The sequence below is a fragment of the Podarcis liolepis genome, assembly GCF_965112155.1.
Source record: "Podarcis liolepis genome assembly, chromosome: 17".
Lineage (NCBI taxonomy): Eukaryota > Metazoa > Chordata > Lepidosauria > Squamata > Lacertidae > Podarcis > Podarcis liolepis.
The window spans coordinates 1209209-1231989 of NC_139571.1; the positions used below are offsets into that span (position 1 = coordinate 1209209).

The following is a 22781-nucleotide window of genomic DNA, read 5'->3' on the forward strand; positions in this document are numbered from 1 at the left end:
ATGGCGAGGGGGCGAGCAGGTGGTGGGCTGGCAGTTGTGCCAGGCAGCCCCCTCGCAACGCGGGGGCAGGAGGAGGCCAAGGGGCGGCCCCGCGCTGCCAGGCCAAGCCCGCGCCCGGCTCAGACCCGGCTGGGCCCGCCCGGCGCCCCGCGCCTCTCTCTCCTCCGCCCGCGGTCCTGGCGCAGAGACCCCGGAGCAGTTGCACAAGAGGAGCCAGGAGTCCCGGCGCCCTCGCTGAACTCCTCCCCTCCCCCGGGAGATCGGGCACCTCCGGGCTCCCGCCGGAGGAGGGCCCGGGAGTCCGGCCGGAACCTCTCTCCCCTCCCCCGCCCCCGCCGCCGGGAAAGGACCCAGGCGTCCGGGCGCCAGCTCCGCCTCCGTGCTTTGCATGTGACGGCGCCGTCAACGCTGCCTCCCCGGCGAGGGACCCGGCCTGCGCGGCTGGTCGGAGGCAGGAAGAAGAAGAAGAAGAGGAGCCGGGAGAGAGGGACCGGCGCGTCCCGCGGGGCAGAAGCAACTTGGAGCCCGCCGGCAGCCTCGCAGCCCATGGAGCCTCCCGGGTCGGGCGCGGCGGCTGCCGCCTTGCTGACGGGTGAGTAGCTGGGGATGGAGGGCGACCCCGCCCGGACGGCGCTTCCCCGAGGGATCCCCGCGGCCTCCTTCCCTGCCTGGGGGGCGCCGCCTGCCCGGGGACCCCAGCACCGCCTTCGCCCCCTTGACGCCGGCGGGCGGGCAGGTGGGCGTCCCCGGGCAGCAGCCGCGGCGCCCAGAGCCGAGTCTCCCTCGGACGGAGTTGCAGCCGCTTCTGGCGAGGAGCGCCGCGCTGGGGCTCCCGGGATCCCCGCGGCTGGGCTGCCCACTTGGCTGCCAATGCCGAGAGACTCTTCCCAGCCTCTGCCGGCCCTCCAGATCACCACCTGCCCCCCATCTCTCCGCCCCCGGCCGCCCCCGCACTCGGCAGGAACTGCCGGATTACGGAGGGTTTGATGGGGTTTTGCATTAAATCCAGCACCAGAAAATCCTTTCTTTAGGCCAAATCCAAAGATTCAGGGGGGGGGGGAGAGCAGGAGAGGAGCCAAATCAGCCTTCTTTGCCTGTCCATCCCTGCAGCTCCTCTTCCTGATCCGGTGCAGGCCCTTCTTTCCCCAGAGTCAGATGGGGGGGGGGTCTCCCAGGAGGAAAGGTAAACCAGAGGCTAACAGAGGACCCTTCCCTGTGACAATTCGGGGGTTGTCAGCTGAAGCAAGGGGGGGGGGTGAGTCTGGAGCTGATGGGGATGCAAAGGGGAGCTAAGAGAGGAAGGAGGCCCAACCCAGCCGGGGTCCAGGATCCAGGCTTGGACTTTGCCAGGCCACAGCAAGACTGCGGTCCAGAGTGTGTGATTCTGAGCATGTGCAGAGTTACCTTTCATTTAACACTGAATAACCACAACTGCTCCTCACATATCTAGTAGTGGGATGTGACCAAAAAATAATAATACCTCATCACCATTTGCTTCCATTTTAGAAATCAATCACTCTTTGAGGGCCACCAATAGGATATGAGGCAGGGAGAGCTGGAGATTAAAGTCTAGGGGACACAAGTGAATAGTCCCTTCCATTTTCTGATTACTGTCTGGTGGTTGTGCACTCTGTATTCTGCCAAAGGAAGTTGTTATTCCAGCTTCTGCCTCCCGTGCCTGGATCCTGCCTCTAGTGCGTGTCCTGGGCATGCCCTGAAGGAGAGTGTCCTTCCCTTGCACTTGGAACAGATCCATCTGTCTCTTCTTATAGTGGGCTCTGGCACAGCCTGCAAATGTCACTTGCACAGCCTCCCAGAGCCCCTCTGCCCACGGCTCCTCATGCATGCACATGTAAAAGGTAAAGGACCCCTGGACAGTTAAATCTAGTCAGACTTGACTATGGGGTGCAGCGCTCATCTTGCTTCAGGCTGAGAGAGCCGGCTTTTGTCCACAGACAGCTTTCCAGGTCGTGTGGCCAGCATGACTAAACCACTTCTGGCGCAATGGAACACCGTGACGGAAACTAAAGCGCACTGAAACACCATTTACCTTCCCGCTGCACCGGTACCTATTTATCTACTTGCACAGGCATGCTTTCGAACTGCTAGGTTGGCAGGAGCTGGGACAGAGCAACGGGAACTAACTCAATTGCGGGGATTCGAACCACCAAACTTGTGGGTGGCGCTGTGGTTTAGACCACAGCGCCACCCACGTCCCATATATGACAACGGTAATGCCTGAATTAAGACATTCACCTCAGTACTGATTCCTTTTGGATGTATATAGAGAAATGGGAACTGCCATAGTTAAATGTCTCTGCCCTTTACTCTCTTGCTGCCCTTATTCCTGGAAGTCCCTCCAAGGAATGCCTATATAGGCCATACTATATATATATATACTGCTGTCCATGGAGGCACAGGTCCATTCTGTGTCCAGGGCAGCTGTCTACCAGCTCCATCTGGTACACAGGCTGAGACCCTCCCTGCCTCTGCCTTGTCTCGCCAAAGTGGTATACATGCTCTGGTTATCTCTCGCTTACTGCAGTGTGCTCTACGTAGGGCTACCTTTGAAAATGACTTGGAAACTACAACTAATTCAGAATGCGGCAGCTAGACTGGTGACTGGGAACAGCTGCTGGGACCATATAGCACCAGTCCTAAAGGATATCCACTGGCCCCCAGTACATTTCCAAGCACAATTCAAAGTGTTGGTGCTGACCTTTAAAGCCCTGAACAGTGTTGGCCCTGTAGACCTGAAGGAGCGTCTCCACCCCCATCCCTCAGCTGGGACACTGAGGTCCTCCTCCGAGGGCCTTCTGGCGGTTCCCTCACTGTGAGAAGCAAAGTTACAGGGAACCAGCCAGAGGGCCTTCTCAGCAGTGGTGCCCACCCTGTGGAACGCTCTCCCATCAGATGTCAGGGAGATAACTACACAACTTTTAAAAAACACTTGAAGGGGAGCTTTTAATGTTTGATGCTTTAATGTTTTTATATACGCTGGATGCTGCCCAGAGTGGCTGGGGCAACCCAGTAAGATGGGCGGGGTACAAACAAACAAACAAACAAACAAACAAATATCAGTGCTTTTTTTCAGTGGGGACGCAGGGGCATGCACACCCCTAAACATTTCGTGAATCTTTGTACTTTTGTCCATTTACTGTGTTTATTTTTCCCGATTTGAACTATAAAATGGTGATCTTCTTGAGTCAAAATGAGAGTACCCCTAAACATATAGGTTTTTTTTTAGAAAAAAGCACTGGTTACTATTACTACTACTTTGTCATTCCTATTTATTCTTTCAAATTTACCTTTAAAACACACCTTTCTGTGAAGCACTTGCCATAGGTTCTCAGTTCTCACCCCCTACAGAAACTCAGCCTTAGTAGGTGCCATTGCATTCTTCCTTGTCAGCTCTCCTTCCTTTCCTGGTGCCAATTGTAAGCTGCTCAGTGCAGAGACCTGCCTTTTTTGTTTATGTTCCACTGTAAAGCAAGGTGTACATTGGTGCCCCATTCATCCATCCTGTCTCTTCTGGGATGTTATGCTGCTTACTCAGGTAGAAATCTGATTTCCTCAGCCTCTTTGTATAAGAACTGTCTATTGTTATTTAAGAAAATCCTGGTTTTAGACTTATGTATATATGACAAGCTTGGAGAATGACAACCTCCTGTATTGTATTTCATAGGTCTGCTGGCACACATGCGTCAAGTTTTGCTTCAGGGCAGTTTGAACAACTCCTGGGGCTGATATCAAGAGGGGACACGTACAAGTTGTAGTGAATTTACTGGCACACTTTATTTCCAAGGCTAGTTTGTAAATGCTCTTGTTTCGTGTCTGTGCATGTGTGTGAAAGAGAAGTATTTATAAGTAGCAGTTTTAGCAGTTGGGGTGTTTAGGTGCAAGGGCTGGAGCTGAGAGGTAGAACAGATGCTTTGCAAAACACCCAAGGTTAAGTCCCTGGCATCTTCAGGTGGGATCATGGACTCGGAAGAGCTGCTTTTAGTCAGCGTCAACAATACTGATGATCTGCTTTGGTCGCAGGCAGCTTTCTGTGTTCCTGTGCATTGTATACCAGAATGATGTCTGCTCTGTTGCAATCTATTGTTTTGGTATAACAGGTTTACCCCAGAACAAGGTCTAATCATTATTCTCAAGAAGTGGGCCGGAGCTAAATTTGGAGCAAGAACTGATAAGTTTTTACTGCATACTCAGTTGGCAGCAGTGCTTTTTCCCCCCCTGGGGGAACGTGGGGGTACGCATACCCCTAAACATTTTGTGAATCTAAGTTTGGCCTCATTGAGGGGCAATATTTCAATATGAGTAGGAAAATGAGAAAACCCTTAAACATTTTTTTAGAAAAAAAGCACTGGTTGGTGGCAAATGATTTTTGCAAATTGTTTTGTGCCTGGATAAGGGAGAGCAGTCAGCGATTATGTTTTCAACTGTTATCTTTTCATCTTCTACAAATGTATGTAGAATATTATTAGGAACAGTTATGGGCAAATGATCACTGCACATCTTCCAGTGGCAAGCAGATATATGCCTGAGACATAATAAATTACCACCATAGAACTTGTGACATAAACTTAACCCTGTAAGGAAGAAGCACATGCACAACTTGGCAGCCGGTGTTTCCAACTGTCACTAGTGGTAACTTGACTGCTGTGTAGTGAGTTTCTTGCAGCCTCCCCAATTTGCTGGTCCCAAAAGGATACAGTCAACAAAATGATGGAAAAGGTGTCACTGCACCTGCTTTCTTGCTGCATCTGTTGTGTTTTGTGCTGTGTTTGTACAGTGGGTTGAATTGTCATTAAATGGTCCCCTGGAAGACTGTAGATCAACAGGTGATCTGCAAAGGTGGAGTGTAACTCTAAGTGGCCCAGGCAAGTGACAGGAACGTGTGTAGAATCAGGCCCACACAGCTGCCTGCTCCTCAGCACAGTAAAGCTGAGGCAACATCAAGCAACACATAGAGGGACTTTTTGGGGCTGGATCACTTCAGGATCCGAATGAGGGAATGACATCATTGCTCCCCAAGGAGGAAAGGGAGGCACCTCCTTGCACACAGAATTCTAGCATGTGAAGCAGCATTTAGCCTGACCTTTTCCCTGATATGCTGCTTTTCTGTGAAGGGGATTGTTCCCTCCTGGACCCGGGAGCATTTAGATAGGTGCTTTCCTAACCTGTCATTCAGGAAAAGCTGTACTTCTTGATTCTCCTGACGGTATAAACTGCCCCGACCCCCAAGGGAACAGGAACACGTCATAAACAGCGCCCTTGACTCTGTCTCCCTTTGTCCCCTCTAGTCATGGATCCCTCAGTCACCCTGTGGCAATTCCTCCTGCAGCTGCTGGAGCAGCAGAGCAACGGACATCTCATCGCATGGACATCCAACGACGGAGAGTTCAAGTTAGTTGATGCTGAGGAAGTCGCACGGCTCTGGGGGCTGCGGAAGAACAAGACCAACATGAACTACGACAAGCTGAGTCGGGCCCTGCGCTACTACTATGACAAGGTGGGAGTCTGCAGTCTGGCTTCCCAGCATCTCCCTTGCAGAAGACCAAGGACTCCTAGATTAACCCCGCCCCTGCCTTGCTTTCCCCTTCAGATCAGCCTTTTCAGGATCAGTTACCTGTGAAGGAGAATGCACTAGAAAGTTAAAAAGGGTATTTGGGGTGAGGTGTGTGTGCAGTCTTTGCATATTTACCAAAAGAGAAGGATTGGTGGGCAGGGCCATCAAAAGGAGAGTTGAGCATTATGAGAATCTCACATTCAACCCCCGCCCCCCACCCCATCACTCCCTCTCTCTTTAAAGCACATGCCTAGCCCTTATTTGTGCAAGGAGAAGCTTGAGAGTGTGTGAAATCTCGGAAGGCTGAGTGTTGGCTGTGTAAGGGTGAAGACAGAGGCAGAGCAGCAGGGCTGATCTGGAAGCATCCTGGCTATGGTCCATACAAATGCTCCCCACTTCCCCAAGTGGCAAGAAGTTCCAGGGACAGCACACCACCACACAGGGTATTTTACCTTTGGAAGAGACAGCACTGGAAACCTATGACATTTGTGTAATATTTGTTTTTGTTTACAAATGTATAGATGAATCATTAATGGAGGCCAAGAGCACCCAGTTAATCCACCACCTGATATCAGATCTCCAGAGAGATCTCCCATAAGGTGTCTTCCGCTTCTCTGCTTCTATCTCTGCCCTTGGATTAAGCCCCACGGAATACAGTGGGACTTTGCTCTTACGTGAACTTGCACAGGATTTCTTTGTGGGTGTCTCAGAACTACTGTTTCTTTATACCCACACATACACCTGTAACCAAGTCTGATGACTTTTACTTTCAAGCAATATCAAAACCATATCTCTGTGACTAACTCCCTTAAAGGGACATCTAGGGACTCTTAGCTTTCATCAGGTGGATTGCTGGTTGTCCGTTGACCATAACTGTATTTCTTACCTACCCAGGGCTGGGGGTTGTGGGTGTTTGTGCGTGTGTGACTCTGTTTCTGCAAAGCAGCCGGGACATCATCTACACAGCTCCACTCACAGGAGTCGTTCTGCAATGTAAAAAATATATATCCATTTTTCTCTTTAATAAAATGAAGAAATCTACAAAGGTATGCTGTTGCCAGGGGTGAAGAACCTGCTGTGAATTCTCTTCAAATATCTATCTTCACTTTTAAAACAACAACAGTGAGGGAGGGGGCAGAGCTTGTCTCTCTCCACAAAAATAATAAATCATGCCAGACAAGAAAATATTTACAAATGACATAATTAATGCTGGTCAGAGTATTAATCTTTTCTTGGTGCAGAATTTGAGTTTTATTGTGGCACGTAATTTTCATGTACAAAGCATACAGGATGCCTGGTCTTGGCTGTGTGGTTTCAGCAGCAAGCAGAGGCAGCTCAGGTGCCAGCCTGGCATTCAGGTATGCCCCAAGTCAGGGGTGGCCACTGCTGTGTTTTCCAGATGCGGTTGGACTCCAACTCTCATCAGCTCCCATGAGCATTGGGAAAGTTCAGGGTTGATGGAAATTGTAGCCTAGCAAGTCTAGAACACACCAGACTCCCTTTCTGGAAGATACCATTGACGGAGCCTCTGTGAGATGCATGGCAGATGTAGTTTGATCACTGTACCCTGTGCTGTGCTAATTTTGCCGCCCTCTGTTCCTTCCAGAATATCATCCGTAAAGTCAGTGGGCAGAAATTCGTCTACAAATTTGTCTCTTACCCGGAGCTTTCAAGCATGGAGGGAGTAAAGGATGAGGGAGGAGCCAAAAGGCCTGAGCAGGTGCAGAGTGAAGCAAAAGGGGGCGAGGGGGCTTTTGGGGCCCCCAAAGCCCTGCGTGGAGCTGGGGGTGCCCCACGCAGCAGCCGGAATGAGTATATGCGCTCTGGGCTCTACTCCACTTTCACCATTCAGTCGCTGCAGGCTCCTTCGCCTGCTGGACGGGTCTCCCGCCAGGAGACAGAGCTCTTGCCCACAGTGCCACCCCCTGCTGCTGCCCCTGAACCACCACCCCCCTCCTTGGCCACAGTGGACAGTCCGCCTCAGCTGCACATCAGGATTGAGGAGCCAGAGGAGTCTCAGGAGCCCCTGCAGGTAAGTCACAAAAGTGGTGGAAGGTTTTGCTTTTTCAGAGCCGCAAGCGACTCCAGGTAGTGCATTCCACTTTGCTGGAAGGACAGGACTTTGGTTCCAAAGGGATAGATGGCTGGAGGTTCTATATATTTCCAAAGAAGGCCTGTTCTTTGAGTTTTCCTCCTGATTTGTTTGCAGGCAGAGTAGTTGGCAAAAGAATGAGCATTCTTTTGGGTTTATTTGCTAAAAGTTAGGTGACGCTGTGTCAAAGCAAGTATTATCCCACACTTTGCAATGCCTTTCCGCCATTCACTTTCCTCATAGCAAAAAGGCCAAGCTTTATTGGCCTTTATTATTGTGTAAGACCTCCCAATCCATTATAACTGTGCAGAATTATTTGACGGTACAGTATGTGATTGAATCCCACCAGAAAACAGCAACTGACTGGAAGCAGGCTGACGATAAGTGAACAAGACTGGAGAAGGCTTTTGGCGGCCCTGCAGCAAGATGCCCTGATTGGACGCACCTCCTCCTTCCCGTGGTCACAGCTGTCCATCTCCTTGCTCTCTCCCCCTGGGCCCAATTTGGGCCTGGAGGTAGAAGCTCTTGCTGTCACTGCTCTCGAACTCAGACAGGGATGTTGAACAGGCAGCAGCAGCAGCCGCAGCAATAAAGAAGGCCGGTGGTGGCTCACATAGCTGGCCCTGAGAAGAGGAGGTGCACAGAAGACGCACCCATTCACCATGTCCTTCCTGCTGGAAGTTCTGCCCATCCTCATGTCTCTTTTTCATCCTTAGTAGACATTATTAGAGGTGCCAACACCATTTGCTAGTCTTGCCTCTTAGCAGCAGCCTGACATAAAACAAGTGAAGCGTTTCACATCAAGCCTGGGAAAGCTTCCCCATCTCATCTTATGCTTGTCAGTCTGCATCTGAAAGCATAAATCCTGCCATTCTCCACAAATTTGCGTTTGGGTTGTTTTTGTTTTTTGTTTTTTTTGTAAAGGCTGTGGTTCCAGAACCCCACACACTTGGCAGTAGATTTTGTGCTGTGCACACTTGGGATGGGAACACCTTGACTTTGTGTCTTTTTATATATCATGCTGGTCGGAGCTTAGTTTGCAGGTGCATGAAGTTTCTGATATGAAGATGAACTGATATGCAGTTAATTATTATTATTATTTATTGAATTTATATACCACCCTATACCCAGAGGTCTCAGGATGGTTCACAGAAAAGTGAAGGCCCCATTAAGCAGTGTGTTATAATTTACTCTTCATTAACATACCACCCACAATTTCTGTGGCTTTCCTTTCGCAGTGCCCAAGTGCATTGAAGTACAGTGAGTGGAATGCATTACAAAAAACAAAAAAACCTGTCAGCAAGTGGAAGTATTTCTTTTGTGAAACGCTGTACTTAAGGCAGCAGCAGAGCAAGCCGATTAGGCGCCTGGGGTGGCGTGTGTGCCCTGTGCCCAGGGGTGGGACCAGCTGCCTGCAGGGCAGGGCGAGCTGGGGCAGGCCTCCAAGGATCTGCCTGCCTCCTCCCACTCAGCCGCCCTACAGCTGAGGGGGAGGCAGTGGGCAGACTGTTTGGTGGACTGCCCCCACCCCCTTCCTCCGCCCCTGACTTGAGGACTTGCTGGGACGGGAGTGGGAGCTGGGGAGGTTTGTGTCCGCAAGAGCAGGAGAACATAAAGCAGAAACCAGGGATCAGGTGAGCAGGTGTGACTCAGCAGCATGGACTGGGGGCCACAGTGCATTCAGGAAACAGCAAATGGATGGGATAGAAGAGGTCTCAAACAGGCATCCGCAGGGATACCGGCAGAGCATGAGGCACAGTAAAGGAAGTATTAGGAAAAAAAGTTGGTAACAGCCATATATGTCTGGTAGGATTCCTTTTTCTGAGACCATCTGTTTCTGAATGTTGGGTGTATTGCTGGGGATGTCCTTCATTTTCCTGCCCTTCTTGTTAGTATCCAACAGGCCTTTGTGAAGGAAAGAGAATGTGAGATTGGTCAGGCCTTTAGATCTGGCCTCCCCAAGACAGCACTTGTGAGGCCTGAAGTCCTGGGGTTGTGGTCAACGTAGACTTAAGATGGACATTCCATCAGGGCCAGTGTTTCTCCTTGTGTAGCAGAATGCTCTCCCCTCTCCTCTCCCTATATATGTTCTGGGGTTTCTCCCAATCCCTCTGGAGCAGATTTGGGGATGGCACAGGTTGAGGCTGGGGGGCGGGGAATCCCTCTAATCCCTTTGCTAGGGCAAGAATTTGGTTGAACGCCAACAAGGAGAGCAGAGTAAATGAATGGGTCCCAGGTGAGCAAAGCTGAAAAGCAGAGCAGGATTGAGGAAGGATTCCTGAAAGCAAGGTTGGGGGTTAAGTGAAGCTGGGGAGGGCAGTAGCAAATTCATAATTTATTTCATAAAATGTACATATTGCTTGATAGGGGGGGACCCCAACCCTCTCTTTGCATGAGAGACTACCTGACTGATTCTTCCCTTCCTTCTATTTATTTTTCCTGTCATCCAGGTCATAGTGGAGCCCGGCCCATTGGATCCTCCCCCCCTTGATGAGAAGGTTCTGGTGAAGGTGGAAGAGAACCTTGACCTTGATGGGGAAGCAGCTGCTCTGCTGGTCTTAATGGAGGCTGGAGTCAAGGAGGAGACCTTGCCTTCAGAGAAGGCCTCTTTGGAGAAGGTGTCCTTGGAGGCTGAGCTGCCAGAGGAGGGGGGTGGTCTGCTGAAAGAGGAAGCTCAGTCCCCCAGACCAGCAACCGTGTCTCTTGAGGGACAGCCCCAAAAGGGCAAGAAGCCCAAAGTCCTGGAGCTACCTTCACTGCCAACCCAGGAGAAAGTGAATGCCACTGTGAACAGTCTCTTGGCACCTGGAGGGGCAGGGAGTACGCTGACCCCAACCACGGTCATTTCTTCTCATGCACTGGTGAGACCATGTTTCTCAGTTGGCCCCGTTGGGAGCGGACTTCATTTGTTTCCCAGAAAACGGGGGGGGGGGGGGGTGTAGAACTAAGGTATCTTTTCCAAAATTGTTTTTGTCAGGGAGGATGTGCCTGATTTGAATGGGATGCTTAACATTCCGCCTGGATGGCAAATGTGACTTCTCCTTTGTACAACCAACCAACCAACAGCTATGCACATGGCTCAGTAAGGCAGGAATTGGCAAGTAGGGCTCCAGAGCCCAAATCTGGCCCGTCAAGTGGCACTTTGGTTACCAACCCAGAGAGACTGTTTTGTGCAGCAAAGGGATTTGCTGGCAGTTTGTTTTATGGCATTAGGGAAGGGTGTTCTCACCCACCACCCACTGTCCCAACCTCAAGTTGTGAACTGCGCCAGTTGGATCATCAGGTGCAAAGGAGGTTGCCTTTTCGCTTCACACAACAAGCTAACTCTGCCAAAATTGTCTGTTCTGAGTGGCAGCCAAAGGGGCAGGTCAGGAGCCCTTTGCCACTGGTAACGTTAAGTACAAATTGTTCCAAAGAGCAACACATATGAAGAAGAAGAATGGCCTCATAAAATTGCACCCACTTCCTGTAGCCAACTAGCCTCGTTGTCCTCAGCTACTACCTAGAACCCTGTGCTGCAGGAGAAGGCAGAATGTGCTCTCTTGTCTTTAAATGGCAATAATAAGAATAAGAATAAGAATAATTTATTTATACCCCACCCATCTAGCTGAGTTTCCCCAGCCACTCTGGGCGGCTCCCAATCAAGTGCTAAAAACAACACAGCATTAAATATTAAAAACTTCCCTTCAGATTTCTTTTAAAAATAGGATAGCTGCTTATTTCCTTGACATCTGATGGGAGGGCGTTCCACAGGGCAGGCGCCACCACCGAGAAGGCCCTCTGCCTAGTTCCCTGTAACCTCACTTCTTGCAACGAGGGAACCGCCAGAAGGCCCTCGGCGCTGCAGAACAATGGGGGTGGAGACAGCTCCTTCAGACACTCCTGCCTCTTACCTTTCGCTGTGCCAAAATCTAATCCATTAGTCCTGCCCTCGGCCTTCTCAGAGCCAGACACAGAAAACAGGCCAATGGAGCTGGACTAGGATTCTTAAAGGAGTGCTGTTTTCTCTCTGCCACCAACCATTTTGTGTTCTGGTTGTGACGTCCTGATTTTCTTTGCAGACCCCAGTGCTGCTCACTCCGAGTTCCTTGCCACCCACCATCCATTTCTGGAGCACGCTCAGCCCCATCGCACCCCGGAGCCCAGCCAAGCTCTCCTTCCAGGTAGGATGTAAGACCCTCGGTCTTGCAGAAGTACTGAGGTGGGGGGTGAGGGTGGAGGATTATGGGTAGAGCCAGAGAGACAGTCAGGTTTGTTTGGGGAGTCTGGTGCTTGGTTACAAAGGGAATATAACAAGCTGTGTGTTTTCTTGCACTTCTGGAATCCTCCTGTGCAAGTGTAAATTCTGGTATCCAGCATGCATTTGACCACCTGTGTGTATATGCTCCTTCCTTCCTTCCTTCCTAGTTTGTAATCCTCATAGTTGGGACAAAATTTGAAATGTGCAAGTGGTGTCTGAAGACCAAATGGCTCACCTGAGTGCTAATGTGCAATATGTGGTTCCCAAGCATTGCAGAAGATCATTGGTTTTCCGGAGGGATAGCTTTGCCATGCAGATTTGACCCACTCCACCTCCCTGAACTAGAGCACCTGCTGCTGCTGCTGTTGGGGAACTTCAACTGGCCACCAGCTTCCCTGTAAAGTGTGCCACATCCCACCTGCTCTGCTGCCGCCATTGCTGCTACTCTGGGGGGGGGGAGGAGGTCCCTCTTTCTTTCCCTCTTCCCAAGGTTCCCTTAGTGTCAAGGAGCTGTCAGTCAGATCAAGCACAGGGCAGGCACACACATGGAAGGCATGAATTGCAATTAGCTCTGTATTAGCAGAAAATAACGCCACAGCAGAGTCCTTTGGTTCGCCTGACTCCAGAGCTGAGACATTGCTGAAACTGACCCCACCCTTCCCTCTCTAGCCTCGTACTCTGGTTCCCTCCTAAGCAGATGAAGGCTGCGTCAAGGGGGAGAGCTCAGGGCCTCGAGCCGGGCATCGGAGGGGGAGGAGAGGCAGCAGGACTGGGATTGTCCCATGGCTGTGTGGCAAGGGCAGCCTCTGACTCCCCTCCGTCTGAGTCTGTGCTCCCACTGTGACTGACCCCCTTTCATCGCTCAGCCCCCTTGCTTCTGGCACCTCCCAGCTTGTCCCTTCCACAGGCTGCCCTTCAGTGTCCGGGATCTAAGTCATCGTCTTCTGTTTTTTTTTAAAAAAATGATATTTATTGAGAATTTAAAATTACAGAGAAAAAAAGAAAAGGGAAAAAAACAAAAACAAAAAAGGAGTTAAACGGTACAAGTCAATAAAAAGAAAAAAAGTGAGCAAAACACACAATACATCAAAACCAAAAACAAAAGCAAACAAAAAATTAAAAACAAATCCAATATTCCCAAATCTTTATCTTTCGTTAACTTGTTTCATCGACCTCCTCGCACCTCCCTTTTTGTATTCTAGTTATTAATTATCTCAGCAAATCCTTTCCATCTTTCACTATATTCTGTCATTAAATTGTCTTGATTTATTTTAACCTTATCTTACCATAAAAAGCCCTAAAATATAAAACTTATTTATACACAACTCCTTATAGTATTTCTACTAAAGCCAAATATTTTCATTCCAACATTTTTTCTAATACTCATTAATTTTACAATAATTCTCTAAATGAATTTTTAAACTTTCTTCCAATCTTCTTCCACTGTCTCTTCTTCCTGGTCTCGGGTTCTGTCAGTCCTTTCTATCCATTCCATCTAGTCCATTATCCTGGTGATCTTCTATCCGAGGCTCTTAACTCTTTTCCATGTCCCTTCTGCAGGTCTTCTTCATATTTATACCTGCACTTTACTTTGTCTTCTGCTGGTCTTGTTCTCAATTTCCTTCCTTTATCGCTGAGGAGTAGATCTCGGGGAAACTCCAACCTAACAATGTCTTTATCCCTTCTCAACAGGTCAGCCCATTCTCCATAGTCAGCACTAAAATCCAAAAGGTATTTGAAGGCATGTTTCAAAGTCCCTCCAGTTTAAAGGCCCCCACAACTCCAGACTCCCCCTGGCCCAAAACCAGATCCCAGAAGCCAGAACATCCCTGCATAGGGGGGGGTCTATCCAACTTCCCATCTCCAAACCAAACGAGACTCCATCTCTCCAAATCTGACTTTCTCCAGATTCAGTCATCAAAGACAACAGCTTATGTTCCTGCTTATGTTCCTGCAAGGCCGCGACTCTTTCCACTTGTATTACTTGAGGTTCAACAACGTCCAAAATTATTAACTGCAACAGTCATCAAATCCATCTTCTCATGTAGCTGTTCCAGTAAAGCGCTTGTTTTGCAAAAAGCAATCACTAAGGCTTCTCCTGCGCACATTCTTGTTCAAGGTCAATGTCTGGTTCTCACGATCTTTAATCTCTGCAGCTGGAGAATTCCCCAGATCGACTCCCAACAACAGTTTCAAAAGCTCCCTCTAGAGGAAAACATTTTCTATTTGTATCCGTCCTTTTGAAAGCAGATCCAGCAACAAAGTTACTTTCGTTTTTCAAATATTTTGTTCCTTTTAAGTGCAAAAGGAAACATTGGAATCAATATGTTTCTCTTTTTTAACTATCTGTCAAAGAACGTTTTATTCTCAGTCAGTGAACTTTCCCAAAACGTCTATCTTCCTGGCACCCCGTTCCCAGGTTCAAGACGGTGAAAATATATCTTTCTTTACTCTCTCTCCTGCAGGCTTAAACAATTTAAGATTTCCCCCCTCTTCTCCTGCTTCCTAGGGGGGTTTAGTAGTTTTAGCCGATGGAGATTTAGTCCTTTACAAAAGATTTTCCAGACTTTAGCTTACAATGTCTTTGCTTCAATCTATTTACAAAAGCGGAAGGCGGACTTCCTGTTTAGAACCTTCCCGCTTCCATGCCAAATTAGGATGTTTCAAAGTCCAATTTTCCGTTCTACTCACGGGTAGTTGTTTAAAGTCCAATTGTCCACAGGAAAAAGTCAGCGCTCTCCGGCAACAGCAATGCGGCTTCACTCCGTGAAAAGAGCAGTCAATTCGAAGCACCGCGCCGCTCACCCCACGTCACTCCGGATCCCCGAAACCGGGTTTCCCCGCGAGTAGGGGAGGCGCAAAAGGTGCCAGCCGAATCCCACGTCCACAGGCTTCTCCCGCCTGTGGTTTTTGGTGGGTCTCCGCCTCACTGTGGCTGTCCAGACCCTATTTTCCACGAAGTGGATTCCTCCCAATCAGAGGAAATCCGCCATTGCCGGAGGCGCTAACCCGGAAGTGTGAGTCATCGTCTTCTGTGCCCTCCCTGGGGGCTCTTGGGTGGGCAGCTCCCACCACTCTTCCTCATCCAGCCAGTCCTGACTGATGGGTCTTGACATAAGAACAGGGTGAAACTCTATACCACCTCCGGGGATTTACAACTGGCTGTGCTCTGCTTTGATTCATCCCCACCCCCATAAATATTGTGCCTCATTCAGGAGGTAGAAGCTTTTGTGATTGGTCTGGGCAGAAATAATGTGCTGTCCTTGGTCCTGTCCTCCATCTTTCATTAAAAAATGGCCTACGGTACTTGTTCATTTATTTGGGTTGGGGTGAAATGCCGCTGCAGTCACTCATACGGGTGCCGTGGTGCACATTTAGAATTTAAGGGAGAAAACAAAAAGGCAAAAGTTTGTAAGGGCCCCACAATGTGTGGAGTTGACCTTTCTTTGAGGCTTTTATACAGCTTAATTGATGAAGGGTTGGGCGGGTTCTGAAAAGGAGTGGAAGTCTGAGGCTATGCACACATTGCCAACTTAAAATGCAGCAAGGACAGGTTTTCTGCTTTGTTTCAAAGCACATTTGCACCCCGTTGCAGGTGTCAGGATGCTTGGATACATTCCAAAGTTGCCCACTGTCCACACTGTAGACATTTTCAAATCTGAAGTTCCTTTGGGGGGCAGTGCATCAAAATGCAGTGTTTCTCAAGAACTTACAGGATAGATGTGAATTGTGGCTAACATGGTATCTACGGTACATGGCTTCACAAACAAAAATAACCGAATGTTTAATTTGGGGGATGCATGTGAAATATGCCCTAGCATTGGGCAAGAATTGAGGGACATGGGGGAGAGGGATGTGGCATCTGAGGGACAGTGCATGAAACCTGATGTGTCTCTGCTGTGGTGCATAGAATGAAAGCTTCCGGTGGGGTGGGGTGGGGCGGGGAGGATATCTCATCTCGCCAGTTCTTTGCTCCAGGTAAGCTCTGCATACACATGCAGCCACTTTCTTCTGGTGGAGCTTCAATAGGGATTGATGGGTGAAACTGTCAATTTTGGTTGCTCATTTTTCCACATTTCCACATCAGTCTGTGATTTTGTATTAAAATTTATTAAAATTCATCAACATTTCAGTGTGAATTTCTTCTAATATACAGCTGTTTGTAGGAAATTTTGCTAAATGCACATTTTTGCAAAGTAGTGTTCCCTAATACAAAGCATTTTTGTATGTTATCTTCACTATTATACACATTTTCATAACACTTTACCCTAGTGTATCTGTTGTTGCACACATTACAAGGTTACAGAATGGCCTTGCAAAATTTGGAGAGGTGTAAATTTCAAGGGATGGTTGTGTTTCATTTTGTGTGCAAATTAGGTAAATTCACCTGTAAAAGTGAACTGAATTGAATTTTTACCCCATTTCCAGGCATCTGCAGCCCTCTATGTGTGTGTGTGGGGGGGGGGTTGGTGGGGGAGGGGAGAGATTTGGAGCAGAGGAGAGTTGCAGTTCTCTGCTTTTGTGGTCAAAATTGCCCCCCCCCCAAAGCCCAGGAAACGCTGTCTTTGACTTTTGTTATAAATGTATGCAGATCTTAATTCCCTCCCCTTCTCTCTTTAGTTTCCCAGCAATTCCAGCTCCCAAGTTCACATCCCCTCTCTCAGCGTGGATGGACTCTCCACCCCTGTAGTCCTCTCTCCCGGACCCCAGAAGCCATAGCTTTTCTGCTCAGCATCGCTGTGTCCTGTACTCCTGCCAAAGAGCTGGTTTGAGTTTCTTTCCAAGCAGTTGGGATTACTTCTCTGGATGGACAACTGTGTGTCTCTTCACTGGCCGGAGGATCCCTTTGGTGAGCCAAGGACTAATGAGCTGCTTGAAGGATGGAAATGGTGTAGCAAACAGATCTCATCCAATTGCCTCGAATAGGCCAGGATGTTCCTCTGAAACTAAACGGTGTCTCCCTAACACCAAGAAGTTGTTGTGCTGCACCTACCTGCTTCTGAAAAGCTTCATGTGACCCTCAAATACCTCTCTGGGGGCAAAGAGGTTATAACCTCAGTTATTTGCCGCCTGCCGCCCCAGTTAAGGGGTTGCCCATATCTACCTTTAGTATAGCAGCTTGGGCTGTCCTTCGTATTCTCTTTCTTGCTATTCAGTCTCATAATGGAGATGAGTTGAGGTGATGGTCCAAGTTCAAGAAGGCGACCTATCTCCTGACATCCTACAAGGTAAATCAACTGTCTCATCTCATCAGCTCCCTCCTTGTTCAGGAGAGCCTTGGTTCAAAGGTAGAAAGGTATAGACCCTGACAGCAATGTTTGTTTTGGTTGTCTGCAGGGGGGCAGAAGCAGCACCAACCATATTTGTGTTGATTGTGTGTTGATTTCAACTATGGATGATCAGGGTGTTGGTGTGCAAGCTATTTTTGGGCCAAAAGAGTTTCAGCCATGTTTGTGGCTGGCTGGATGTCAAGGTTAACCACATCTGTTGTGGCTGAAAGGAGAAGAGGAAGCACAGTTGGTCATGTTTCTTCAGACTTCACGAAAGATGGTTTTGGCACAGAGTGTTCTTTAATTGGCTTGGCATGGCAAAGGAAAATGCATTGGATGTGTTTGCTGCTCAGCACCGGAGGAGGAGGCACTGCTAGTCATGTTCAGTTTTGCCAGAAAAGGTAGCAGTGTCAGCCACGATAGTTCTATCTAAACAATGTTGTCCATGAGTCCTTTGGCTCAGTGAGGTGGGAGATGTTTCTGGTGTTTCTTTTGGATATGTTAGACATTCCATTTGACATCACAACTGCAGCTGAGGAAGCCCTGTTTTTGTTTTTTTCTACATGCACCTCAGTACTGATGCACCTAAAGGTCAAAGGTCACCAGTTCGTCAATGTGGAGACCAGAGAATGGAAGTCCCACCGACTTTACAGAATGGTTTCCTTAATTTATTTGCTGACGACGAAGGTCACCACAGAAATGACCGAGCGAGAAGTCTTAATCCTTTCAACTTGGGAGTCGGTCTTAATGGCTTCATTTCTTTCTTCAGTGGAGAAATATCAGATGTTGACCATCTTCTGGGGAAGTTTAACTTGCTGACTGGTCACTAAAGAGAAAGTCCTCACATACCTCCTCACTTACTTCCAGCTCTCAAGTCACCCTGGAAGCCGCAGTGACAAATTCCCACGTTAGAGCGTATCCTGGTCATTTCCTGCAACCCAAACAAGGGGGCAGGGGAGGGGGAAGCTTTCTATGGAAACAGTGAAAAGGAAGTTAAGCCTCTTTCTGCAGCTTCCCACTTCCTTCCAGTTACATCAAAAGGGAATTTGTGACTCTTTACAAAAGGGCTGTGTCTTTTCATAAGGTGAGTTTTTAACTTGGGTCCTCAGATCGTGAAAACTCCGTCCCTTCTGCTTTGAGGTTTTTGTGGGGATTCCTCAGAACTATTTGTTAATGAAGCAGAAAAGATACTGTTTCAGAAATATCATATGATTCCTAATCAGAACTCCTGGCGCCTTCTATTTTTTCACAGAGTATATATCACAGGTTTATCTATTATCAAAAAAGTCATACTGAGAGAATAGTAGATGGTTTAAAGCTATATTTATCTTTTTATCCGTCCATTTTTTATATCTATTTTTTAAGGTGGGGGTGGGAGATCAAGATTTATTTTAAAGCAAGTGGGAAAGAGAAGCCCTTGGCTCTCCAGTTGTGTTTGGTTTTTAAGTGGACAGAAGACTATGGGACATGTTTTGAGGGCCATGGTTTTCAGATTGTTCCCAGAACGCTCCCTCAGAAGTTCACAACGATGGATAGGCTGCTCTGTGAGACAACATGTCTACCATTACTGAGATTCCCCCAACTTCAGCAACAGGGAAACATTGAGCATTGATTTAGGGGAGCCCAGGGAGGCTGTCCAGAGCCCTAGATGCATGCATTCAGGGACTTGGTAGCAGATGCTCAGCAGCTCCTCTGCGACAAGGCCTCCCTCCTTGTGGGAAGGGTTGACTGAATGGAGAGGATAGTTGACTGTGCCAAGCTGTACACCTGGGTCACACAGAGTGACTTCATTGAAATCTCTCTCTCTCTCTCTCTGTGGTATCTGAGGGCCAAACTAGAGCAACAGCATGAAATCCATGGGGAAGAATTCTGTGTCATGCTCTTCTGATAGTTCTGTCAGTGCCAGCATTTCTGCTTGCCAGATGGAATAGCCACTCCTCTCCTCCCCCTGGGGGTGTTCTGGGGGTTCTCCTGACCCTCCAGAGCACATTTGGGGAAGGCTGGGTGGGGGGGGGGAGGGAGAAGGCCCCTTTGCACTAGTGGGAGCCCTTGCACTGGCTTTTGCTATGGTGACAGGTAAGTTGACTACAGGCCCATGTATTTAAACATGGAAATGACCCCATGCCACCTTGAAACTGGGGTTGGGGAGGAGCTGACAAAGGGAGAAGGTCTTCTGCATGAGGCACATGAAACCCTCCTTGACTCACAGCTTACCTCCCCACAGTTTGTTCTGCATGGTTTTTCCACCAGCAGGGATCCCATATGGAAAGTGAGTTTAGCTGCGAGAAAACTATGGAAAGGGTGGGGTAAGAGGTTATCGCCCCCACCCATCTGCCCCTCTTGCAGTTTGAAAACACACTCCTGCTGCATTTGTGTCCAGTTTGGCCCTGATTCGCTTACACCCAGTTGTAACTTTAGAAGTACCAATTAAGATGCATAGGCTTCATTCCTTTTTGAAGCCGATCCCTTTTGTGGCCGATGATGCTAAATGCGCTCTTGCTACCACAAGTTATGAAGCCAGAGGAAGCCAAGAGGGAGTAGAGATTGGATGATAGAGACAAGAGGTGGCCGAAGAGCATTTTAAGTGGCAGATTTTCTGTGCTTTAAAAGAAATATGTGGTTAATTTTAATCATCCCTTTGTGTAGCATTTAATAGTAATAATGATTATACTTTTTTGCACTTCCATATTGCCTCCCATTGGGAGAAATCTTAAGTGCTTTACAAGGGGTGGTTTACAGATTTATTTAATAAATTAGGCACTTTGTGTAAACAGCAATCTGCAACTCAATCAGGTACAAACCACGAGTGTTAACTATGAACAAATCATGTGTGATTTGTGTATAAAGTAAGGTGTGCTTTAGCGCAAACTGTGAGTACACCAGCATAAGCCATGAGTTACACGATAGCAAAACAGGTGGGAATGAGAATACATTGTGGCTGAGCCCAGTGTATCCAAGTGGCAGATGGAAGGAAAAACCATTGGCAACGCGCAGGCAAGGGAAGAGTGAACTATGGCAAGACATTGTGTAACCCTCTAATACATCATGTGTAAGTATTTGTAAACGATGAACTTGTAACGTAATTTCATCAATAACCTGTGGTTTAGCTTTAGCCATCCAACATGCAAACCGCAGGTAAGCCATGAGTAAACAATCAGTAAAATGCAAATATTGTTTCATATAAACTAAGTGAAATATGGTTACACTTTGAGTACACCATATGCAAACAGTGAGGAGATCAAGTAAGCCATGATTGACTGATATGGTCAAGCCATGTGAGAGCCTGCACAATGCTTGGGACCATTTGAGCCGGGCTTTCTCCAATCGCTGGCTCTCCACGTGGAGCCTCTTTCTCATGCAGGTGCCATTGGGCTTGTCCCAGTTTTCTTGAGAGCACCCAGCAAAGTAGCTTTATCAACCTTTTGCCTAGGACAAACGGCCTCTTTGGCGCTCTCCATCCTGAAGCCTGTGTCTTCAGGGTTAATTGCTTGAAAGTCCCCGGGGGACTTAGGAGGGCGCGGCTCCGAAGGAGTCAAAGGAACCGCACGCAGTCCTAGGGTGGTGTTTTGCTCCCCCTCCTCCCTTCACCATGCGCAGCTTTCGATAACTTTTTGTGCTGGAGTAAAACCACTTTTGTAGCCATACATTAGTGCTGACCCATGTGACAAAGGGATCCTCGTGTGGAGGCATGTTCAAGAGGTGACTGCAAAAGGACCATGGAACACGATACTGCAGCAAATAACATACACTGCATATATTTTCCTTCTTAAGTTCAGTTGTCTTGTAAATTGAGAGTAATACTGCAAGATCAGTGGATCTGAATTATTTTATAAGCCAAAACAATCAGAAAATACTTTAGCATTTGGGGTTGCCTAATTTTAATTTTTATATTTTTGAAATATTTGATTTTACAAATATGAAATTATAACAATCCAAATACATATCCATATATTGAAATTACTCTGAATCTTGCAACTTCTCCCCACTCCCTCTATTTTCAACATTTACAACTTCTTCCATACTCTAAATTTTATATCAATCCATATTATCCAAAGTATTTATTATAATACAAGTGGAATTAAAATCCTGCGAATGTTTCCATCTGCTTACAGTGGTCTCCTTATAAAATTTCCCCATTCTTTTAAAAAAAATTGTTCCCTTGGTTCCTGGGTTTTCCAGTCAGCTTTGCCATTTTGGCATCAGCTTAGCTTGCCATTCTTCTCTGGTAAGGACTTTGTCTTCTTTCCATCTCTGGGATAGTAAGATCCGAGCGGCTGTTGTCGCATACATAAAAAGGATTTTCTGCTCCTTTGGGATGTTAGTACCTATAATTCCTAATAAGAAAGCTTCTGTTTTTTTAACAAAGGCATTTTAAACATTTTTTTTATTTCATTATATATCATCTCCCAGAAGGCTTTTATTACCTTACAAGTCCACCACATATGATAAAAGTACCTTCTTTTTCTTTACATTGCCAGCAGGTATTTGTACTTGTCCTATACATTTTTGCTAACTTACTAGGAGTCAAATACCACCGGTACATCATTTTCATATAATTTTATTTCAAACATGCCGTAAATTTCAAGTTTGTTTTCCATAACCTTTTCCAATATGCCATCTAAATATTATGTCCCAAATCCTTTGCCCAGTGTATCATTACTGACTTGACCTGTTCATCTTTTGTATGCCATTCTAAGAGCAAACTGTACATTTTCGACAATGTTGGGATTATTTTCTAATAGATCTTTTTGAAATCTTGCTATCTCACAATTAAACCCTTTCTTATTGTCTTTTAAAAATATCCTTTAGTTGGTGAAACTCTAACCAATCCATTAATAAATCCCTTATCTCCTCATAGTCTTTTAGTTTTACTTGGTGTTCTACTTTGGTTAACAGCTCTCTATATGTCAGCCAATTACTTCTCATATTCAGTTTTTTCCTGAGATATTGCTTCTAAAGGGGAGAGCCACCAAGGTGGTTTTTTTGTTCTTATAAGTTTTTATATTTTCCCCATACCATAAAAAATGATTTTCTTATTAAATGATTCTGAAAATCTTTGTGTACCTTTGCTTTTTCATGCCATAAATATGCATGCCATCCAAATCTATTATCATGTCCTTCTAAATCTAAAATATCTGCATTTTTCAATGTTATCCATTCCTGGATCCAGCAAATTCAGGATGCCTTATAGTAGAATTTTTAATCTGGTAAGGCGAAAGCATCTGTTAGCAATTTATATTTTATCCTTGGTTTCTTCCCCTGCCAAATAAATCTAGAAATATCTTTTTGCCATTCCTTGAAGTGTCCTGCACTGCCGATCACCAGTATCAACTGAAATAAAAATAACATTCTTGGCAATACATTCATTTTTATCACTGATATTCTTCCCCAAAAAGATAAATTCATCCTACCTCAAATCTCTCTTTGTTTCTTTCAAAGTACTTTTTAAAAGACATCTGAAGGCAGCCCTGTTTAGGGAAGTTTTTAATGTTTAATGCTGTATTTTGTTTTTAATATTTGATTGGGACCCTCCCAGAGTGGCTGGGGAAACCCAGCCAGATGGGTGGGGTGTTAATAAATTCTTCTTCTTCTTCTTCTTCTTCTTCT

At 47.1% G+C, this 22781-nt stretch overlaps 2 protein-coding genes across 4 annotated transcripts in view; one reads left to right on the plus strand and one right to left on the minus strand.

The window, feature by feature from the left end:
* LOC310696721 (uncharacterized protein) overlaps positions 1-22781 on the minus strand; it is a 185180-nt gene that overhangs the window by 107259 nt on the left and 55140 nt on the right. The gene's annotated exons all lie outside the window — the stretch shown is intronic.
* Positions 280-22753, plus strand: ELK1 (ETS transcription factor ELK1). 2 transcript variants are annotated; one of them, XM_083482569.1, is made up of 6 exons: positions 280-592; positions 5307-5515; positions 7179-7604; positions 10115-10525; positions 11726-11827; positions 16525-22753. In XM_083482569.1, exons 1-6 carry the CDS (start codon positions 547-549, stop codon positions 16621-16623), a joined length of 1293 nt encoding a protein of 430 aa, XP_083338695.1. In that variant the 5' UTR covers positions 280-546; the 3' UTR covers positions 16624-22753. The 2 variants fall into 2 exon arrangements, with proteins under 2 accessions (XP_083338695.1, XP_083338696.1); XM_083482570.1 differs by lacking the exon at positions 280-592 and adding an exon at positions 3394-3805.

What these genes read in the sequence shown, in the direction of transcription:
- ELK1 (XM_083482569.1), top strand. Translation starts at nt 547, where the DNA reads ATGGAGCCTCCCGGGTCGGGCGCGGCGGCTGCCGCCTTGCTGACGG. An exon ending in TGCGCTACTACTATGACAAG is followed by an intron (nt 5,516 to 7,178) that starts GTGGGAGTCTGC and finishes TGTTCCTTCCAG; the next exon opens with AATATCATCCGTAAAGTCAG. An exon ending in CAGCCAAGCTCTCCTTCCAG is followed by an intron (nt 11,828 to 16,524) that starts GTAGGATGTAAG and finishes TTCTCTCTTTAG; the next exon opens with TTTCCCAGCAATTCCAGCTC.